General features: G+C 34.5%; 2 protein-coding genes across 9 annotated transcripts in view; one reads left to right on the top strand and one right to left on the bottom strand.

Annotated features, from left to right (window-relative positions):
- LOC125673710 (NAD kinase-like) overlaps window positions 1-5714 on the bottom strand; it is a 28374-nt gene extending 22660 nt beyond the window's left edge. For 2 of the 8 annotated variants that reach the window (XM_048910515.2, XM_048910481.2), the window contains exons 1-2: window positions 5073-5714; window positions 3373-3393 (exon numbers count right to left, since the gene is read on the bottom strand). In XM_048910515.2, coding sequence (XP_048766472.1) covers window positions 3373-3393; window positions 5073-5251 — 200 coding nt within the window. In that variant the 5' untranslated portion in view covers window positions 5252-5714. Of the gene's footprint in view, window positions 1-3372; window positions 3394-3685 lie in introns of all 8 variants that reach the window. The other 6 variants (XM_048910516.2, XM_048910490.2, XM_048910499.2 and 3 more) reach the window with 5 other exon arrangements.
- Window positions 5715-5843: 129 nt separating this feature from the next.
- Window positions 5844-24554, top strand: LOC125673768 (TRAF-type zinc finger domain-containing protein 1-like). Its single transcript, XM_048910576.2, has 10 exons — window positions 5844-5983; window positions 13339-13531; window positions 14639-15161; window positions 15438-15505; window positions 15699-15865; window positions 17628-17730; window positions 17917-18475; window positions 18613-18694; window positions 20940-21045; window positions 21532-24554. Exons 1-10 carry the CDS (start codon window positions 5943-5945, stop codon window positions 21562-21564), a joined length of 1875 nt encoding a protein of 624 aa, XP_048766533.2. The 5' UTR covers window positions 5844-5942; the 3' UTR covers window positions 21565-24554.

The raw sequence follows: 24554 nt of genomic DNA, 5'->3' as shown, positions 1-24554 counted from the left end.
GTAAACTTTGATGCATGCATTTTCCCTACCTTATTTACATTGGAAGTGTCATAGGGTCATTTCAGGTCAGGGATTGGCTAGTTTGGGTCACATAAGGGTAACGTCTAGTATACAAGCTGACAAAATCATCTGCTCAAGTACTTGGACAGACTGATTTAGACGAACAGTCCCCACGATCATCTATTCCTCCCATATTATCACCTACTTTGGGAAATGGAAACAAGCTCATATACCAGTTAGGGTAATTATATTTTACCATTAGTTATATAATATTAATTGTGATGCCAAGACACCTTTGTGGGATTAGGTGGCCCATACATAGAATGGGAGGCCATGCAATCTGGGAAATCTACGAAAGTTAAAATATACATTAAATAATTGAGGAACATAATCAAATTAAGGAAGAGTTAAAATCATAGGAAATTTATACATTACCATAATTAAGGAAATTTTATAAGTACAAATAGCTAGCCGGCTACTACTATTAATTTTATAGAAATATACAGATTATTTTACAGGTTGTGGGAGTGACATAAATAACTGTTGAAATTATGCTGTGATTTTCATTATCATCTATTACAGCATAAAATCATAATTAATATTGTACAAAGTGTAAATAAACCCATTTGTTGAACTTTTAATCCTGACTTAATTATTTATTTCACAGAGTCGATGCACGAGAGTGGAAACCCACTTGAATCCACGGGCCAGGGCCCTTAAGTTTGGGGAAATACCAATATTTGATTAAAATTGGGAAATTTGTTTCACACAAAAAATAAGAAAAAGCAATTTTTCATAATTTGCAAAACATTTAAGAATTGAACAGCACTTTTAAGCTGTTCATGGTCAATATGAATGAATTTGGATTTGAGGCAAATTCTGTGAATCGCACTAGCTATTCACAGAGAATTTCCCTCAAATCCAAATCTGTTCATATTTACCATGAATAGCTCTAAAATGCTGTTCAATTCTGATATTTATATTCATCTACTAAATCAACGTTTGTTTAAATTGTTTCTATAGGTCAGGAAATATTTTGTTGCATAAAACGAACTCCTAAGATCCCCCTATGTCAAAGTCGTATTGTGACAGTATGTGACAGTATGTCAAAACATGGACATGACATCACACTTCGTCTTACCCTGCCTTTTATCAACATTGCACGGTGCACTGTAATTTGGAGCTAAGAGACCACAAGATTTGGATGATAATCCACATAAATTCATAAATTCCGAGGTGTGACTTTGCGAGATCTTTTTAACACATGTATTTTTTATCAAATCATTACGCTCTCTCATTTGCATGCTTTAAACTAGTCCATAATCCGTTTATAGTCAATATGAACGGATCGTGTCGCGTGCTGAAATTGGTTGGTTCATAGTGGAAAATGCTATTTGTAATATAAATATAGGAATATGTACAACTGTTTCATTTGTGTCATGTTACGTTGAACGATGACTGAATACGTAGAGTGAGTGACAAACACATGTAATAACTGCAACTCTCTTTTCTGGAACACAGAAACATGATGTCACACATATCAATACACACAAAGATATCATGGGGGGCATTTACAGCAGTTGAGTCCCATGGGGATCCGGGTTAGAATAGGTCCTCATGCAGTACCCCTTGCTTGTCGTAAGAGGTGACTAAATGGGACGGTCCTTCGGATGAGACCGCAAAAACCGAGGTCCCATGTCACAGCAGGTGTGGCACGATAAAGATCCCTCCCTGTTCAATGGCCTTAAGCGCTGAGTATAAGCCTAAATTTTGCAGCCCTTCACCGGCAGTGGTGACGTCTCCATATGAGTGAAATATTCTTGAGAGGGACATTAAACAATAATTAATCAATCAATCAATACAGCAGTTGATAGTTACGTTTCCCTGTTGTTTACGCGTGTGCAATTCTTCTGGACAATTTCAGAAACAATTTTTAAATGATTGTATTCAAGTAATTGCCATAAAAGAGAGCTGGTTTGTGAACTTACATGTGAGAAGCAGATCGAGGAGCTAATTTAATCATATTGTATATCTAGTTACAATGTGTTCACTTGAGATCACAAGCTCATTGGTTTCTGTCTGGGAACAGAATGTAAAATATGTTGAGAATCAGTTTGAAATCAGGAAATTATCTAAATATGCATATTAATCTTTCAGTTTGATTATCATAAGCAATTATATTTTAAGATTCATAAAACCATCTTGAAAAACAATTTATATTTTCTTTTTCACATTTGATCCACTAAACACAGTTTTAGGTAACAAAAGTAGTATTTTCAAAATGTCAAATTCTTCTCACACTCACAGATTTTTCACATTTAGACTTGCATTTATTTCTCATTTAACCTTACTATGATTTACTTCGCTAGGCAGTTTGATTAGAATTTGAAGTAGAGCAATAGATGCAAGAAACATATTCATCCAAGCAATATATTCTATGGACTAAATTTAAATGTTTTCTTCTCATGTCCTCTGTAGTATATATTTCTAATTATAAAAATCTTAAAACATATTTTTCATATAGATATAATTAAGGTATAGAAATTTTAAACAAATTGCTCTGACAAAATCAATTAAGAAGATGTTAGAGTTGTAGTTTTCATGTATATGCCTGAACTGAATTTATTTCTCATCACAATTACACAATTGTATACAGAGATTTAGTACATATATTTAATATAAAAGTGATGGTAATATATCACTAAATGTTTGAAGGCATGCGTAAGTATGGCGATAGGTAACATATGCAATATTGATATCATGGGTGGGGAGTCTTAAAAATGTCACAGATGGTTTTCCAAATCCTATTTTTTTTTAAATTATTATTCAAGTTGCTGTTAAAGTGGACTAGTGGACAAAATCTCAGATACTTCTGTTAAAGCCATATTTAGCTACGAACACCAGGAAGTCATTGGATTACGTAAAGGAGAGGTGGTTTTCCAAATCCTAGTTTTTTTTAAAATTATTATTCAAGTTGCTGTTAAAGTGGACTAGTGGACAAAATCTCAGATACTTCTGTTAAAGCCATATTTAGCTACGAACACCAGGAAGTCATTGGATTACGTAAAGGAGAGGGTGGTAGTAAATTATCCTGTTGTACTGCAGCAATCTACGAAAGACACAGGCATGTACACATCTTCCTAAAGGAGATAGTACTCAACAATATCCTCTATATGACTAAAGCATGTACTACATGCAAGTACTAAATCATTATTCAAATTATCTTACAAACACCAACAATACAACATGTATTTTGTACATACATAGACAACTGCCTACAAGTTAGTCAAATTATCATGGGTATAAGTACAACAGAAATAATTAAATCACAACCAAACAAAAGTGCAGAACAAAATGTGTTTACAAAATTACCTTCCTTTTCCTATGTCTTGGCTATTTGTTCACCCATAAAAGAAATTATGAAAAAGTTATTTCAAAACTTGGGTTATTCAAAAACAATGATCCATCGAGACACCTGTTCAATAGAGCGATTAAGAGTAACTCTTCTCCACCCCATCAGCTCAAACTTACAAATTACATGACATGTTCTACTTTGCACTTAAACGTATATGGATGATAAGCACATGTAGTGTTTTGGATTATACACTGTAAATAATACTTAGTGAATGTTTGAAAGAGGCTTGCATAGTACATTATATTATGAAATTGAAAAATCTAAAAGTACCTTTTATGGTAAGAAATCCCAAATTTAGTCATAAGTCACGGGAAAAAATCAAAATCTTTCTGGGACTCAAATTCATGATCTACCTCAACAGATTTGCAACCTTATGTGTTCACCAACCTAGCTATTCAGGTACTCGTAGATTTCAAAATTTAAAAGGACAAAAATAATGACTGATATTTATTTATACTTTGGTGTTTTGAAAGGAAGTAAGCTGTTATGATGATGTGTTAAATTCCCCCGTAAACACTGAACCTGCACTCTCCTATGGACGATATTGCATTCATCTGGCAGGTCGGCTTTTATCACATGTACTTATAAGGACATATGCAACGTTTCTCAATAATATATATTTTTTTGTGAAAAATTGCATGCAATTCAATTCTAAATCTATCTCATTTCTACAAAATATCTTGGGGTATATTATCATGTCTGTTTCACAGTTAGCATATTTTGAAAATATAAATTTAGCTGTAATGTATAAATGGGCATTAACTTGCACAGTAAAAACAAAAGAGAAAAAAATCTTTGGAACAATTGTGTATCAAACTCGGGACCCTTACATTACAACTAAGTGACCTAACCATTAAGCTACCCAGGCCGATGTAAAAGATTGCTTATATTGCTACAATATAAAATTTGAACCTATTTGAGAAAGGGGATCCAGGTTAGAATAGGTCCTCAGTACCCCTTGCTTGTCGTAAGAGGCGACTAAATGGGACGGTCCTTCAGATGAGACTGCAAAAGCAAGGTCCTGTGTCACAACAGGTGTGGCACGATAAAGATCCCTCCCTGCTCAATGGCCATAAGCGCCGAGCATAGGCCTAAATTTTGCAGCCCTTCACCAGCAGTGGTGACGTCTCCATATGAGTGAAATATTCTCGAGAGGGACATCAAACAATATTCAATCAATATTTGAGAAATCATACAAGAACTATTTAGATCTATATCAAGATGAAAAAATAATTTTAGAGAAAATGTCAGAAACGTTGTGCATGTCCTTATAAAAATTATATTTGCAGTCCCGGGCCCATTATTGACTTCATTCCATGGAAATGTTATTTTATATTGATAAATATTCACGATCACAATCAGCTAATCATGAGATGCCTACACTGAAGTGCTCAAGAAAAAGACTGATTATTCACATTTACTTACATTTAGATTCTGATGCACAAGCATTTTGAAGCAGAAACTTTATGAGCATTAAAAATCTATAAAATCAAAGGGGAAATTCAATGGTAGGTGATAAATAAAATGCTATAAGGTAAATTTACTTAAAAATTCATTTGTCATACTAGTCCCAAGATACCAAATTTATATCAGACTAAGCATATGATAAAAGAAACTGTAATGACAAACTTGATTCAGAGTTCTTTCGAAATCTCACCTTGTTCTTGAAAATCTTGCATTCCTCCTTTTCACTCCACCGACAGAACTTCCACCATCAGATTCATCGGTGAAATTTTCATCCATGTTGAATTTCACCATCTTATCATTCAGTTTGAGATCCATCGATTCCGATTCAGAGTTACTTTTCCGCCTGCCACCGTTGCTTTGTCTGTCCATCTTCCTTGTTATCACACTCGGTCTATCTTTCAAGTAATCTTTTCAGTTGTTTACATAGTGTTCAGTCTGACATCAAACTTCAGAGATCACGAAAGCATGTCAAACACGTTCAACAGCAGAAAAAATGTACCCAATCACTAACAAGAGATACAAAACACCACCTTTACTTCCTTGTTGTCTAACTTCAATTTTAAAAACCCGCTGGGTATTTACTGAAACTCAGTTCAGAGCTACCACTGCACGCACTCCACTGCACATGCACATTGACTAACTGCATCACCCGACATGATTGCGTTCTGTTCACCGACCTCCTTTTGTAACAAAACGAAAATTTTAAGATAGCACACTCGATGCAAAAGGGGCAAACATGGCTTACATTACTAGGCCTACTGAATATCTCAGTATTATATGTTACCACAATACTACAAATTCAATTATACATGTATATGACTCATTTGCAGAGTTTCAGAACTTGGTACATCATTTTCCTGAGGAATGAACCGTACGACGCTGCGCACACCTTCGGAGAAAAAATGTTATGCGAGCACGCATAAATTCCACTCAATGTTTTTATCATAGTAGAGCTACCTGGAAACGAAACGAGAAGTGAAATCTGAAGTTTCAAGAAAGCGTATACCCAAAACAAAAAAACAAACACACACAAAAAAAGAAAGAAATCTGAAAAGGAAATATGAGTGAAAATGAAGAAGACACGACGATGTGTAGAAATTGGTAGGTTGAATAACCACAATAAGCACGAAACAATGTGTTTTGACTTTTGTCATAACTCGAATGCCATCGGTATATGCTAGCCCATTTACCTGTTAAGGGGCTGATTAACAAACAGGTGAAATACATTGCTGAAATACATTATTTTTATTTATTTTTTATTTCAAACATTAATTAATTATGAAGCAGATTGTCGGTATGTTAGCAACAACTTTTATAAAAATTGAAAGATAAAATCATAAAAATGACCCAGTACTCGGGCAGTAAAATGAGGTCCATATAGAAATAATAATGGACAACTAGGCCCCAAACCAAAAGTAGAGTGGATCCTCATTTGTTTGGTGGTGGGGGGGGGGGGGGGGGTGAGAGAGAAAAAGGGCAAACTATTCTTGAAGTAGAAGCACACATTTGTCAGGGTCCATAGAATGACCAAAATTACTGCCATTCACAGAAATTGCTAAAGAAATGTATTATGACAGAAATTACCAACAAAGGAACCAAAATTACCGCAGTATATGTTTGTCTGTATATCATGTACTGACAGTTACATACGAAATTTCATGAAGACTGAATATAATTTGAAGGAGTTGTGGTATAACCAGCTGATAACACCATTTTATTTTATTATATACCCATCAATGTATCGTTATTTGATACTGTGGATTTCACAGCATGTGATCCGGTTTTCCGGATCACCACCCTGTTGTTTTCTGATTCCGTATCAGTATCTTCTGAAACTGATGCCGTCACAATGACGTCACAATGCATCAACACGTTTTTTGCTTAAAATATTGGCCGCGTCACAAACAAAGCTGCATACACAAAACATAATTTCACTGTATGTCTGTATTTTTGATAATTTGGATTACATTTAGTATCATATAAATGTGGATTTAAAATGCATAGGGGGTATATAATAAATTTAGGCCATCTTTAAAAATATTTTTGTTTGATGCACTCCGACCCACATTTTTCAAGGTGGGTCGGTAGGTAGGTTGTTGTTTTTTTGGGAACGTCATGAATTTTTTTTTATATTTTCTTTTGAAATAAGGAGAATATTTTATTTTTCAAGGGAACCAAAAAAAAATTAATTAAAAAAATTTAATTTGCTGAAAAATATGATCAGGTAGGAGCAAATTTGACGGGTCGGTCGGAGTACATCAAACAAATCCATTTTTATTTTTGGCCTTATCATTACTACAGTAACTTGATCTGAAGAGTTGGATCACGTCTCGTTGACAGGCGCGGATCATCAGATCAAACTCGACGCTTCGCGTCTCGTGTGATCTGATGATTCGCACTTGTCAACTCGACGTGATCCGACTCTTCAGATCAAGTTACTGTAGTAATAATATATATATATATATAGAATAATATGTTGTACGGTGTAACCGTTGAGACGAACAAAGCCCATTAACATCTTACAACACGAACTTATAGACGTTTTATCCACCTCTTCATTTAACGCGGGAAATATAACGTGGTGGATGTAGTTACATTGTGATGTCATATTAGCTGCAATTTTTTTTTCCTCCTAATCTTTCAAACCAAGCCAAAACACAACGCACAAATTAAGCTATGAGAAAGCTTGTCTGGAATTTAAAAACGTTTATGGTACTTTCTAAACAATCCAATTATTTTAATTACGGGGTTGTCCATAAAGTATACCGCAGTGACGGCAACATTTTTCCAGAAGCATTACAGGCAATACTCATATTTTTTCAATTGATTAAGAGCAAATCACATGACTCATATGTGTAATCATTGGAGCAAGCTCGTCGCTTTGCGACGCGAGCTTTGCTCGCTATTAAAATAGATTATCATCAATGGTAAATTCAAATTCACCAAGACATATATGCAATAAACTCTCTGAGAATGGCTATCAAAGGAAACTAGATATTGCTACACTTTAATACTGAATATCGGAACCATTATTCCGTCTCCGATTCCATCGTGGTTTTAATATTTAGTATGCCCAACGAGATCACATTTTCTGCGTTAACTTGGGCAACTTTCAATAGATGAGCACCTAGTTGTTAATAATTATTATCAGATATAGTGAGTTCAGGGACAGTTAAGCGTCGATTTTGAAAGTTGAGGGGTGGGGAGCAAACGGAGAAAAAAGGTGCCATTATATATTTAGAAATTTTTTCTAGCAAAAAAAGCAATTCTGCCCAAACCCCAAAATCGTAAAAACTCAATAGGGAGGGGGGGGGTATTCTTTAGTACATGTACGAGTTCAATACTTGCATTTCTACTACCTCTCATCGCCATTATAACAAGTGACCAGCTAATAAATCGATCTTTGCATGTACTAAACAACAAACATTGTATATGATAATAACACGATAAGTACGTCTCATCTCAAGAAAAAAGTGGGGGGGGGGGGGGGGGGGGGGGGAGTAGAAGTGAGGGAGAGGGGGCTACATGATGAGCTCTATGTATGTATCTGGGAATCGATGCATAAATTGTGATTATTTATATCATTTTATTGCAGTTGGTTGTTTTAACGACTCAAGAAAATAAATCTCGTTAATAAATATCCACATACGTACATAGAGGAAATAAAAAAAATTTTATCTTCGCTTTTAAACATCAGAAATTTAATCTAATAACTCATGTTTTTGGTACTAGGACATTCACTTACAACATTCTGCAAAATAACGTACAAACCAGGTAGATATTTTTGTATCAGAAATGAGTCGTCTATAGCCCTCACTATTTTGTATACAAGAGTTGCCCAAGTGATGCTTAATTTTCCTAATTTCTTTTTCTGAAGAGTTCCAAAAATTTCTAGTTCCGATATCCCGTATTGTCTCTCCTTCCCAGAAGGGGGCCATATTGTTTTGGTGTGAATTCTTCTTCTTCAGCTTTTCATACAAAGTTCAGGCCATAACTTTTTTGTAATTTGACATAGGCCTTTAATACATGTTATGTGGGAATATCATGATAAGACAGTGTGTCTCATACCATATTTGATTACTTTTTACCTTTACCTTTTATGTAAAGGTCAAGTTAGTAATATAATTTTTGGGGTTGTTTTTTTTTTTTGGTCCAGACCATAACTTTTTTATCTTTTGACATAGGCCTTTGATCCATGTATTTGGTATGTGGGTATACCATCATAAGACATTGTGTCACGTGCCATTCTTGACTACCTTTGACCTTGACCTTTTATATAAAGGTCAAATGATAGAATTTTTTTGTGCAGACCATAACTATTTATCTTTTGACATAGGCCTTTGATATTTGGTATGTTGGTAATTTTAATTTACTATCATAATTATGTTCACAACACTATTCTTTTAAATTGGTTGAGGCACATATACATGTTCTTATAGGTGACTGTTATGTATACCGTACCTCTTTTAATTTTCCACTTTAAAGATAATCCCTAAAAAAAAAATTTAAATTATGGAAAATGCAAGGGGAGACATCATTTTCAGTGTGCTTCCTAGTTAGCATTTCACAAAAGTCAGCTTCTAACCTGAGTACAAGATAATTTTCTAACTCCCAACTCTTTCAAATCGTAATCAATCTTCAGAATATTTCATGTGGCTAGATGACATTTAGATAAACATATACTAAGGTAATTTAGGCCCCATTATTGATAATTTCGATCATTTCTTTGGTAATTTCAGTCATTCTATGTATTGCATCTGTCATGTATATTGGCCTGATAATTCCTGTTTGTAAATCAATTCTTCAACAAAAGACATCTTTTGATGGGAAGTATGCAGCTGACATGTCTAATTGCCACCAGTGTACTTTACACTGAACTTGTACCAGTATACCCTGAAAATATATCATTGTGAAAATGGAAACATTATATATATACTGCAAATCATGGTTTCACCGTGCATTAATGGATTTAAACTTCCTTGTATTCAACTTTTTCGGCAAAGTCCATGTAATGTACAAGCGACTTTCATCAGCTCAAGCTACAATCTCTCAAAGTCAAGTCCATATCCCTATTTCAACCTTGAAACAAATTTCATGCCTCTTTCTAAATTTATCAAATCTCAACTGAGTTATTGAAAATGGGAACATTCACAGAAAATAAGTGTCTACATTCATGATGCTTATGGTGAAAATAATTGTGGGATTATATGTTATCTGATCCTCAGCTTGCAATTTGATAAAAATTTCAAAAAATGTTAAATCCAACTACATACTTACTACACAAACATTTACGTAGCTAGTGTACAAGTGGATCTAACATCTAATTTTAATTGGATAGGTTGCCATGTTAATTTTCTGACTCTTGAAAATTTGATAGATCCATAGTTTTTCAATCTAGTAATTGTCCCTTGGACATCATATTCTTCTATATCAATAACTGTAACAAACAGGGGTGTCATAGAGCACCTCTCACAATGTCAGCATTATGAAAGGTGAAGATAACGAACAGTGATCAATCTCATAACTCCCATAAAAGGTGAAGATAACGAACAGTGATCAATCTCATAACTCCTATAAAGGTGAAGATAACGAACAGTGATCAATCTCATAACTCCCATAAAAGATGAAGATAATGAACAGTGGTCAATCTCATAACTCCTATAAGCATTACAAATAGATAGTTGTAGTTGGGCAAACATAGATGTTCCCTGTAGTAACCTTGACATTTTACATTATACATGTAACATAAATCAATATAAACAACTGGAATTTTGAGGTACCATCAGTTGAAATGTCACTGAAATCAGATGCACTTACTGCAGTAAAATCTTATCAAATACAAGGAATTTTGTAATTTCCCATCCTGTGATCTTTGACCTTTGACAGTCATTAACATGAAAGTCATTAAACGATCCTACCGGAATAGACACTTAGTACAAATGCCTATTAGATAAACAGGAAAATGCTACTTCCTTGCAACTAGAGTATAATTAGAAACAATATTTTACATGTATCATGAATGAATGGTTGGGTGATACTAAAGATAAAGAGAGAGTAATGGACTTTTTTTCTGTTTTGCGTCAAGATTGGGATTGAAAAACAAACCAGAAATTAAAAGAAAAGAAATAGAGGGATAATTTTCTGTTCTCTTTTTTTTAAAATTTTCTTCTTTTTTTTTTAGTATGACGGGTATCTCAAAAATCAATTTTTTTGTCAAGACTATTCAATACCGAATCTACATGTAGCTGCATTTTATCACATTTTATACACCCGTCAAAGACTATAGGGTTATTGAACTTATATCGGTGAATATTGGCACGAGTTGGCTGTGAAAATGCACGAGCTTGCGAGTGCATTTTGACAGCCAACGAGTGCCAATATTCACCTATATAAGTTCAATAACCCTTTTATTATATAGCTAAAGTATTTGGTTGTTAAGTTATATCCATTTTCACTCAAACTACTCCAAAATAGACGAGAATTCATCAATATTGCCAGTGTGCAATAACAGCATGCATTTCTTAACTGTTCAATATTTTACCCGTCATTAATGCATGAAGCAAACTGATTTTGTAAATTGGGACATCATTATTTATGTACAGTAAAACATAATGCTTAAGTAAATATCAAATACCGGCTCTGTCAAATTCGGAGGACCGTCGTCTGCCATTTTTGCTTGTTTACGTCGTTACGGTAACGTCAATATTGAACGCTCATACTCGGAATGTTTCGGGCGCATACAATTTACGCAATGTAAAGTTAGCGTTCAATAAATTCTCAGGATATTGAACGCTAACATTCTCTAGATTTTACGCAGATTTTATATTAGACTATTTATTAGCTATATAATAATATTTAATACTGAATCTACATGTAGCTGCATTTTATCACATTTTATACACCCGTCAAAGACTATTCAATACTGAATCTACATGTAGCTGCATTTTATCACATTTTATACACTCGTCAAAGACTATTCAATACTGAATCTACATGTAGCTGCATTTTATCACATTTTATACACCCGTCAAAGACTATTTAATACTGAATCTACATGTAGCTGCATTTTATCACATTTTATACACCCATCAAAGACTATTCAATACTGAATCTACATGTAGCTGCATTTTATCACATTTTATACACCCATCAAAGACTATTCAATACTGTATCTACATGTAGCTGCATTTTATCACATTTTATACACCCGTCAAAGACTATTCAATACTGAATCTACATGTAGCTGCATTTTATCACATTTTATACACCCGTCAAAGACTATTCAATACTGAATCTACATGTAGCTGCATTTTATCACATTTTATATGCCCGTCAAAGACTATTCAATACTGAATATACATGTAGCTGCATTTTATCACATTTTATACACCCGTCAAAGACTATTCAATACTGAATCTACATGTAGCTGCATTTTATCACATTTTATATGCCCGTCAAAGACAGGATGTATCGTGGTATACCTTCCTCCATCTGTCTAGACGTAGGCAAAATGCAAAGTAAACCGTAAGCTCCAGGATCTTCAACTTAGTACATTTGATCAGTCACCATGATGAGAGGAAGATGTCTATTGTTTCTCAAGGTCAAAGGGCAAGGTCATAGTATCAGTTAATAGGAGAACCTTCTAGGGAGAATACAGACCGAACTGTTGGGGCTAGAACCAACAAACTTGGTACACATACTCCTCATGCCAAGTGGTGGATGCATTTTGTTCTTCAAGGACAAAGCTCAATGTCATAGTATCACTTAGTAGGAAAACCTTGTAGGCAGGATTCAGACTGAACCGTTGTAGTTAGGAACACCAAACTTTGTACACACACCTTATGCCAAGCGGATGCTGCGTTTTGTTTCACAATGTCAAAGGTCGTAGTATCACTGAATAGAAAAACCTTTTTTCGTTACGGATACAGATATTGCCCTGAGATTTAGTCACAAGCTTCCTCTCAGAGGAATATAAGGTCAATTTACATTTCAGCAGGATTGGTGCATCATGACTTACTTTTGGGGTAAAAGTAGGTCAAACAGTTTTCCAGATTTTTTTTTTTTTCATTATGAATATAGGTATTGCCTTGAAATTTTGCCACGACCTCCCTCTCTGTTCACATTTCAACTTGATTGGTACACCATGACCTACTTTTAAGGATTTTTCTATTCAGAATGTGTATGATGTCAATTCAGAGTGCATAATGTGCTAACAGGTCCAATGGGCATATATGTTGTACTGTTTGTGGTACTCTTACTACAAAGAATGTGTTAATTAATGAAGTAAAGGTAGACAAAGCAAAATTATGTTTTAGAAAAAATACTTGTTTGTTTTTCAAAAAGCTACCTGTAAGCAGACACAAAACAGTAAAAGCTTTAATTTGGCCTTTTGTACAGCAAAATAATTACATGTCAGTGACCATTAAGATATGTAAAACAATTTGAAAATGTTTCAGTCGAAGACAGATTAGTTCATCAAATTTTGTACTGCATGAAATGCACTGCAAAAGGAACATTTCCCTGTGTAAGCATTGCAATGAGCCAATCCCAAAAGCAGAAATGGACATTCACTTTGAAGAGAACCATGCCAAAATACCATGTCCCAAGTGTAAAACAGAAGTAGAGAAGCAGCACCTAGAAATTCATGAGGTATACTGATGATGTAAATTATAGTTTATCTGTTGCTATGAAACCATTAGATACAATTGCGCATTACTAGTAAAATTTACGTGTAGTAGATTTGTAGTACTGTAATGTTGTCTTTAAAAGTACACCTCAAGGTGCTTGATTATTAATGAAATGTTATTGACAGAATAGCTGGGACTATGCTTGCCTGGAGTCTTAATTGCTTGGTAAAGCAGACCAAGCTTGTGAGGCCTGCTTTTGTGCAAAGATAAATTTTCTTATATTCTTAATATTCAGTTAATAAACTTTTTAGCTCACCTGAGCCGAAGGCTCAAGTGAGCTTTTCTGATCAAAAATTGTCTGTTGTCAGCGTCATTGTAAACTTTTCACATTTTCATCTTCTTCTCAAGAACCACTGGGCCAATTATAACCAAACTTGACCAAAAGCATCCTTGGGTAAAGGGCTTTCAAGTTTGTTCAAATGAAGGGCCATGCCCCTTTCTAAGGAGAGATAATCACAAAAATGCAAAAATAGGGTGGGGTCATTTAAAAATCTTCTCAAGAACCACTGGGCCAGAGGAGATGAAATTTTCCTGACATAGTACAGATTCAAGTTTGTTTAAATCATGGCCCCCAGGGGTAGGTTTGGGCCACAATAGGGGATTAAAGTTTTACATGGGAAATTGGGAATAAATAGAAAAAAATCTTTAAAAATCATCCTCTTAAGAACCAATGGGCCAGAGGAGCTGAGATTTACATGAAAGCTACCTGACATAGTACAGATTCAAGTTTGCGAAAATCATGACCTCCAGGGGTAGGTTGGGGCCACAATACGGACTAAGGTTTTAAATGCAAATATATATGGAAAGTCTTCAGATATGGGCCAAGGTGACTCAGGTGAGCGATGTGGCCCTTGGGCCTCTTGTTACTACGTATTTTTCAAATCAAATATATTTCTGATTTTAGAAGTGCACATTTGTTTTTGGTAGAAGACAAAATGTTTATGTTTGTTATTATTTCTATGCAGATGTGACATCGCAATTTAGACAAAATGTGTACTGATAAAAGTGTGATTTTTAAACTTTGATAGTAACTTCTCTGTATTCAGGGTTTGTCTTTTTTTTACTCCAGGAACAAGAATGCCTCAAAAGACCAGTCCAGTGTGTGTACTGCGAAATGGACGTGGCAAAGGGAGAGTTGGAGGAACACCAGGGATACTGTGGAACTCGGACAGAAAACTGTGTTCGCTGTGGGCAATTTATAATGGTGAAAGACATGGCTCAGCATGAAGAGAACAGGTGCAACCTTAGAGAAATCCAACCCAAGTACAATAACAACCCACCTCCCAACATTCCATTGCCTGGTGGTAAGGAAAATTCAGCTGCAGCCAGGAGGAAACCAGCTCCAAGAGCAGTGGATACTTCCGACGATTTTCTGTTTGGATCAGGTGAAGTTAACTCCTTTCAGATGGATGAAATCCAGAGGCTATTGAGAGCAGATGGGTTGAGAGCATCACATCAGACAGGAATGATGCAGTCCTCTCGGACGTCTGCTCAGGGAAGCACCCAGATGACTACTAGTAAGAGTAAGAAAAGGGAGGTCAACCTAGGAAGGAGGAACGGAAATGTCAACCATGACGAAAACCAGAATCAAGGTTTTAATCATACTCTTCACTAAAACTCGCTTAATCAATGTCAAAGGCTGAAAATTTAGATTGGGAAATTTTATCTTTAATTAGCCGGATTCGGTAGAAGAAAACTTTCAAATGGATGTGTAGACATGTAATTCGTGACTGGTTAGACTCTTAAGAAACATCAGCTCCACTAGACCAACTGACCAGTCACATAAGAGTGTAAGAATGATTAAAAGAAACACATCACAGTTTGAATAATGGCAGTAGATATCCAAACAATTGCATTTTATTTTTCAGATCAAACATTTTTGCCCTGTGAATTTTGTGGAGAAGCATTTCCTTTCGATATGCTAGTTTTACATCAGGTATATGATGTGTATATTTTTTCCATACTATACAATATTTTCAATATTTTATCTAAATGCTCCAATCAAAAATGCATTGTATATCGAAACCAATGTCATCGGTAACTGATGATTGAAAGTATGTGAAGTGTGTATAGTGAAGCAGTGAATGGAGGTGAAAATAAGTCCTTGATTTACAACCATTTTGTGACAGAGTTCATGTACAGAGGACCAGTTGAGCTCACTAATGGCAGGCACTGATCTCACAGAGGCCGAGGACAACAGAATGATGTACCCGTCTCCCCCTGTCCAAAGACAGGTCCCTAACGTCATCGATAATCTACATGGATATGACAGTTATGATGATTCTGATCCTACAAGGTAATGATTAATGCTTACATAAGAAATATCCACGCCAATGGTGGTGCAGATCCTGTATTTAATCACACAATATAACAAAATAATGATTTCAGGTTTGTTTGACGATGGAGTTACCTGTAGTGAACACATTTTAGCTGCTATACTTTTCGAGATTTGGAAAATTTATGCATGATATTCTACCTTCCCAAGATGAACACTGTCAGTTTATTAAGGATGGCAATGGAATATAAAATTGGTTAACCGCAGCTAGTTCCCACTGATCAAAATACACATTTTGTGTGACATTGATTAGCTTTAATTTTCAAGTAAGCTCTATTCATATTCACAAAAGGACTTGAAAAGGTGCCATTGATATTCTGTTTATGCTTAATCAGAACACTATATGAATTTCATTTCAATAGCCAAAGGAAAAAAAAGAAAGCGATGAAACATACATAGTTATTTTCCCCGACCAAATGTCACAACTTCATTCTGCATTGTCTCCATCATCAGAACTAGCAATTAATTTTTGCTCAAATTTATAATTTGACTGACAACATTTTTAGGATATATAACGTCTATCGTAAGATTAACTTTGTTTGGAATGAGGCCATCTGTTGAGAATATCTTTACGGATGGCAGTGATGTGTCCAATAAAGATGAATACCTCTTTGATAACCCAATAAGGTTTAAAAATTGTATTTCATGATCTATCCACCATTTATAAGAATCAACAATTTTGTGTTCCTTTTTCCTGTAATGGATGGATTTTTTAAAACCTTTCAGTAAGATGCCTTACTTTTTTATGCACAAACATATTTGATGTAACACCAGTGTTCATCAACTTCATTGAGCAATGTTGGCATTTGACCTTTTTTCCATCTAATTCTCTTTTGAAGTATTTCAATGTGTGTGATGTCCTAGAGGTGGCATGTTTAGTGACAAGGAGTAAGAGGGGTACTCATTAAAAGCAGGCACACAATCATCTTAACAGCACTCATCAGGGATTTTATTTTCATCCATGCATGACTAAAGAAAAGCTGGACAGGTTGGGCAATCGCAGTTACCCCACAATATTTACATTCACTGAATCTTTCCTCTAATATTTCTATTGAAATTGACATTGCTTTCATCAGCGACAATGAATGCATGTTTGTTGGAAACCAGTTTGATCCGGATTTTTAATACAACCTGTCTGTGCCATCATTACCAAATATGGAGCGTCATCCAGGTCAAAGGGTGCATATATTGGCTGTTCATTTAACATACAAATGGGTCAACCATACAATATTTTAGTACTTGAATCTAGTTTATATTTTAAAACAATACATAAAAGTATAAATATAAACAATAAAATGTCTTTCTTTGTTGTTTCATCGGGTGATGAAGATAGCAATCATTGCAGGAAAAACTTAGGTAACCCGCTTACAAGGGTTATGATTTTTTTCTGCGATGCTAGCTACCTACACACTCGATGAAACAACAAAGAAAGCATTTTATTCAAGTTAGCCTGAAGAGACTTTAAAACTTATTTTCAATTTAACTTTTTTAGATATGTGAAAACACCAACTTACAAACATTTGAATTTTTTGAAATTGAAGTGAAAATAAATCTCTAGATAAAATTTTACTCAAATAAAAACATATTTTAAAGGGGGGGTGCGACTAACAATTAAAGATTTTGCAGCCAATTACCATTGTTCAGACCAAGTAACCGATTATCAATTACTCATAAACTGCAGTAAATGTATTTCAGTTCCATGTTTGCAATTCCAATATTTTAGGTTTATTGATGAGGCTGGCCCGGTGGAACCTTTGGATGACATGATGCTTCCGTGTGAATTCTGTGATGAACTTTTCCCACAGGATGTACTTGTTCAACATCAGGTTGCGTACCATATAAATTAATTGGCTTGAAGTACAAATTATGTAGTTGATATGTTATTGAGATATCTTGGTTACCCTGGCTCAGCAGTTATAGAATTTCATAGTACAGGCAAAATAATCATAGATTTGGCACACATTGCTCATTATTTATACATGTAGTTTGCATATATCATCTACTATTTGCAGGCAGTCTGTGATTCTGATACATTAAAAACTCCAAGAGTGATGTCCCCTGTCACAAGAAACCTAGGTGGCACTGCTAGAAAAGTGCCAAACACAACTCACAACAAACCACAACACACTCCAAATATCAAGGAAATTATATATGGAAAAGACCGACACACAACCCCAACTGGGCCTCTTTCAAGGGAACTGGACCACACATTACAGAAGTATGGTAGTCCCCCCTTACGTATGTATGGTAATAGGGATCAGCATCAAACTAGTGAGACTGAAAATATCTCACCACCGTCCCCCAGACAACCAGTATCTAGGGCCTCAGTGAGCAGTGCTGCGCGCACCAGAAAGACATTGAATAACTTGCTCAGTGACAACCATGCTCCTCTCCCTTCCTCCAGGTCTACTGGTTCCCGCAGAACAAGTGATCCACGAGAAACTGCTGGATCCTTTGTAGGGGTTTCAAGCTCAAGAAAGAACAATGCAACTGTGAATAATCTCACAAGAAAGACAGCACAACCGTCTTTTAGCTCTAGTCGAGTACCTGGTGCCAGTTCTAAAAGAAGCGGTATGCATTCTTCATTACATGTACACGACCTTCATTCACCTCAGCAAGATATCATACCTGTTCTTATTGAAAAACTCACTTTTTGTCCAATATTTAAACCAATTGGTAACATTTCATGATATTTTATGTGAATGTAGATGCAAAGAAGACAAACATGGGAGCCAGTCGGCGAGACCATTTTGATCCAGAACTGGAAGTTGGTAACATACGCCCACTAAGGTAATTAAAGTAATTCATGTATAATTTCTTTAAGTAGTACCCCAATCAGTTGGTCTTTCTCATTTTATTTATTGCAATCAAACTTTCAGGATTTAGACATGATTTATTCAAGTAGAAATCTTATTCATAACTTTTATTAGAACACATGCATAATACGTATGATCTGCATGTATTTATTGTAAAATATATATGTACAGTGGCCCCCATTTACAATGTAATGAAGGGGACCTGGGAATAATTCATTATATCCATCTTTCAAGGTGTCCAGGATCACCAATAATTGGAAGATCAATGATTGTTTATCCTGATTTAAGAAATGACACTGAAATATAAAAAGTGTATCGTACAGAGTTGAAGAATATGTAAACACTTTTAAAAGTCTTATCATTGATGGAAAGATTTCAGTTATAGAAAACTTTATCAATAGACACAATTCAAACTAGTTCCAATTGTAACGGGGACCGTTACATATGTTCCCCAAACCTCCCCCAATTAAAAAGTGATGTCCTTGTGAATCTATAGCAAAAAATCATTTTATTTTAGCCTTTAATTACATGTAGTACGTTCAATATGGTCATTTCAGTACCAAGAAATGAAAGAAAGCGTTGCACGTGCATACACGCGCATGTGTGTATGATTCCGAATTTTTCTTGATGTCGTTCAACAGGCATTTGTATCATATAACCGCCGTATGAATTTCATAACGTTTCCACCAAATATAAGGAAGTTATAGCGATTTTAAAATCGTCCAATCAGAATTCAGCACACGTGCATGCACGTGCTGAGCAGTAACTCTAACCAGAACAATTTGTAAGGAGTACGAAGACACATCTAAACCTCTAATATCAATACAATTTGATGAAAAACAAAAACGTTATCGCCCTTTAAAAATTGAACATTTGAAAAACGATGCATGCGCATGTGCATTGGCATTTTTTGTTACACCAATATATAGATACACATATTGTCTATGTATGCTGTGAATATCATCTCATTCGCTTCATAAATAAGATAGTTACAAACATTTTAGTATTATCCAATCAAAATGAAGCGCACGTGCATACGCGTGCAAATAGGTAATTTTGACCATGCAGATCAGTTAAGGGTCTCAATATCTACCTATGATATGGATATCAAGCCATTTCAATGAACAACAAAAAAGTTAGACTGATTCCAAAGTTAGTGTACAAATTTTGTAATGCACGTGCACAGATCATATACTGTACAACAGATCATATACTGTACAACAGGTCATATACTGTACAACATATCATATAATGTACAACAGGTCATATAATGTACAACAGGTCATATACTGTACAACAGGTCGTATACTGTACAACATATCATATACTGTACAACATATCATATAATGTACAACATATCATATAATGTACAACAGGTCATAAACTGTACAACAGGTCATATACTGTACAACATATCATATACTGTACAACAGACATACTGTACAAAAGGTCGTATACTGTACAACAGGTCATATACTGTACAACAGATCATATACTGTACAACAGGTCATATACTGTACAACAGGTCATGTACTGTACAACAGGTCATATACTGTACAACAGACATACTATACAACAGGTCGTATACTGTACAACAGATCATGTACTGTACAACAGATCATATACTGTACAACATATCATATACTGTACAACAGACATACCGTACAACAGATCATATACTGTACAACAGGTCATGTACTGTACAACAGGTCATGTACTGTACAACAGGTCATATACTGTACAACAGGTCATGTACTGTACAACAGGTCATATACTGTACAACAAACATACTATACAACAGGTCATATACTGTACAACAGATCATGTACTGTACAACATATCATATACTGTACAACAGATCATATACTGTACAACAGACATACTGTACAAAAGGTCATGTATTGTACAACAGGTCATATACTGTACAACAGGTCATGTACTGTACAACAGATCATATACTGAGTAGCTTTGGCATGCTGAAAATGTTTGCCTTTTTTGACAGAAGAGGAAAATTTGCAAAAAATGAAAGTGCCAAAATTTTTATTCGTGTAAATAATACACTTGTTCAAAGAAATTGCACCAAAACAAAGCTCTATGATTTCACAATATACATGTATTGTACAATGTACATGCATATAGTGTGCGTTTTTATGATTTAATAATGCAGCTAGTAACTTGCATCATGATAGATTTCAAATTGTGAACTTGGGCTTTGGTAGGTCACAAAGGAGCTCCGATAGTCAATATTCATCCCCTACTTCTGGTCAATATTTAAGGCAGAGAGACAGAACATTTGACTATGATGGTGACAGAACAAGTAAAACTGTAAGTGACATTGTCAGATTTCAATTATGAACTACTTGACAAATCAATGAAAAGGTTATTTGTAAAGTATGAGATGTGTCTTTAGAAATATACGTATGTGTGCTACTTGTATAATTATCACTTTAGAAATATACGTATGTGTGCTACTTGTATAATTATCACTTTAGAAATATACATATGTGTGCTACTTGTATAATTATCACTTTAGAAATATACGTATGTGTGTTACTTGTATAATTATCACTTTAGAAATATACGTATGTGTGCTACTTGTATAATTATCACTTTAGAAATATACGTATGTGTGCTACTTGTATAATTATCACTTTAGAAATATACGTATGGGTGCTACTTGTATAATTATCACTTTAGAAATATACGTATGGGTGCTACTTGTATAATTATCACTTTAGAAATATACGTATGGGTGTTACTTGTATAGTTATATACAATGCATTTCTAACTTTTCCCTTTTTTGCTCTACAGAGAAATCCAACAAAAAGAAGAGACCAGTATTAAACAAGACAAACAAGTTTTGTGTAGATTTAGACCAAATGTTAATTGTGAAGAAATATAATTTCAAAAGCCATCCATGCTCAAATATTACACATGTACCTGCAAATTAGTTCTCTTAATCTCTTCCAGAGAGTGAAAGAGAGAGAATGCAAGAAAGAGAGTGTGGAAAATTTCATTTTCATAGTAAATCATTGGTGCCTTGTGAACTGAGGTATTGCAGGTTTCATGGTTAAATTGGGGCATTGATTTTTACCATCTAACTTTAGTGATAAGCTCTATGTCAATTTAATTTAAAATTTATACAGGGAAAAGTGGGTCACATGATTCTCATCTGATATTCGCATAAAGTTCATGCAAATTTTTGGTATAAAAAGATGAAAAGTAAGACATATGCTCTTTGTATGGTTTCATACAATTGAAAATTATTTTTTAGAAAAGTCATTTAAACATGATCTGTCTGGTAATGGAAATATCAATTATAGATTGGTTTCAAGACATTAAGTATGATTTCAAGCAGGATTAGGGTAGTAAATGACATCAACAGAAACTAATATTAAATGATGTTATTTATTAGTTTAATGGGTTTAAGATATGGGTAATGGGGGAATATTTCTCATGAAAAATGAAAGTGGAGAAGAGACTGAAATCACAAAAATGACTAAGGAGCAACGAGGCTGGAAGCTGTATATGCTCCATATACTCTGTCCTAAAAATTCACCCCTATTTTATTTTTTCATTCTGCCCTCATCCTCTTTGGGGTGTTTAAAACTAGGCTAGATTAACAAAATCTGTAGAATTCTAAAGAAACAAGATATCCTGAGTGATATTTTTAAAGGGGCAAAATGATCTATAACAAATAGTACATGGGGCGAATATTTCCTAGTTTACAGTACCCCTTTCCCCATCCTTATTAAAATTCTTAGCAGAGATTCCAGTGACCTTTGAACTGATAATGAACAGAAATCATCCATAATTCATGACTTACATATGAATTAAGTTTGAACACTGTCGCGCATAAAATTTCCTAGTATGATGTAAAAAAGGATGATCTTGACATATTGACAAGAAAAATAAAGGGTGCAGCTGCCACGCCCATGAAATTTGATGAGAAGGAGGGAGGGAGGACATTTTCATTGTAACCTATTTGTGGATATTATTCTAACACTGTCTACATTTACCCTCTGCTGAACATGTGGTGTTAAGAATTGATGAAAATTTCAGTATATTTGTACTAGCTGTGACCTTGACTGTAGGTGCATTGACCCTAAAATTTCTTAAATATACATGAAAGTAACTTGCCATATATATATCCGATTTGAATATTTTTAATGTTTTTCACTATGGAATTGGACACGTCTGAAAACTTCCTCTCCTACTGTTCATCTGACTATAAGACAAGCTGGACTTGTTGCAACTTGTCTAATAATAGAACAAGACTTACCTGTAAGGTGATGCTTGACCTGAATTTTTCTGACTAACATTGGGTATACAGAGGGACCAAGGAGGTTATAAGCTCACCGCGCATATCATGCTGGAGTTGGGTTGAGTAAAATTGGAGGGTATTTCTTGAAGAATTAAAGCGGGATTTTTGTTCTGTATATAGGGAAATTTTTGTGTCCAGTTTTGGTGAAATAAAAACTTAGTGAATTAGAATTTACCTTTACTTTAAAGCAACACATAACATGGTTTTCCAGGGGGGGGGGGGGGTGAACTTGGTTTTTCATTGTGCTTGGATGAAATTTTGCCAGTATTTGTACAGTATATCACCAGTCAAATGTTTACAAATTCAGGTGAGATAGCATTTATATATTGTATGTTGCAAAGACAGGGTTTTTTTTATTGGATGCTACAAAAAATGTAAAATAATTGTAGACAATACATGTATTTTTAATCTGGCAGGTACACTGCACTCCAACAAATGTACATTTTCAAAACGAGGCTGAGCCTCATTGAAGTTAAGGTTTTCACTAATCATCTGTTTGCCATTACGACATCTCACTATTTATGTGTTAACTTTTGTGATATCATGTGTCCGACTTGTGTATATGCAGAGTGATTTCTTGAGAAAAATGTCATTTTCATTACATTATTGAAATGGTTGAACACCAAATGATCATTTGTACCAATCTACAAAACTGCTGTTAGATCTCTCTGCTTCATCATTAGTAGATCTAGATGTACCAAAACACCCTACAACCTATTGTTAATGACCATTTTAATATGTATTAAATAACATTGAAAAAGACAGTTCCTTAAAGTACCCTAAATGTAGAACACTGATTTTAAATACACCAGTCTTGACAATGTACAAAAAATAATTTTACAAAAGAAGAGCAAAATATTGCATGTGATTAAATTAAATGATTTTGATCATTTGCGAAATTAGTAGAAATCATTGCCATCAAATAAATTTAGAAGTTCCCATTAGTCAGAGTTGAAGTGTATCTGTGTTACAATTCACTAATACTCGACAGAAATTGACATGGTATCTTCAATTACAAAGAAAATACAATTGTACAATTTTTGCTGTTTTGCCAAAAAGTGTTGCAAGAATTTTTAAACTTTTGTGACAGTTTATCCAGTAAAAAAAATCTGAAAATGGTAATTTTCAGTCATTTAAATTGCATTGATTTGCAAAATTCCCAAGGAGACACATACGGTAGTAAAAATATTATTTTAATATGTTATCACATTAGGAGAAATTAATGTCTTAAATTCAATAAAAAAAAGTCTCGGATAATTAGGAAAAGCTGTGAACAGCATATCAAATTGGTGTGCTGTGTCATTTGTTCTTCCAGTTCACATCTTTGTATTGGTGATTTTTTTCTTCATCCCTGGATGAAACTGTGTAGGAAGTCTCATTTCCTTTTCTTTGGCAAAGTGAGATGTACAGTTTTCATATATGCTATATATACATGTTGAAATTGACAGTGATTTATATACCTCTGTTAAAATTGATATGTCCTTTGCGTTTGAATAAAAATGGAATTGTT

This window comes from Ostrea edulis, chromosome 1 (assembly GCF_947568905.1).
Source record: "Ostrea edulis chromosome 1, xbOstEdul1.1, whole genome shotgun sequence".
NCBI classification, from domain to species: domain Eukaryota; kingdom Metazoa; phylum Mollusca; class Bivalvia; order Ostreida; family Ostreidae; genus Ostrea; species Ostrea edulis.
This window is presented reverse-complemented; position numbering and strand designations above follow the sequence as displayed.

Coding starts and splice junctions, on each gene's coding strand:
- LOC125673768 (XM_048910576.2), top strand. CDS start 5,943: ATGAGTGAAAATGAAGAAGACACGACGATGTGTAGAAATTG. Junction 18,476..18,612: donor TGCCAGTTCTAAAAGAAGCG/GTATGCATTCTT, acceptor ATGTGAATGTAG/ATGCAAAGAAGACAAACATG. Junction 18,695..20,939: donor GGTAACATACGCCCACTAAG/GTAATTAAAGTA, acceptor GGGCTTTGGTAG/GTCACAAAGGAGCTCCGATA.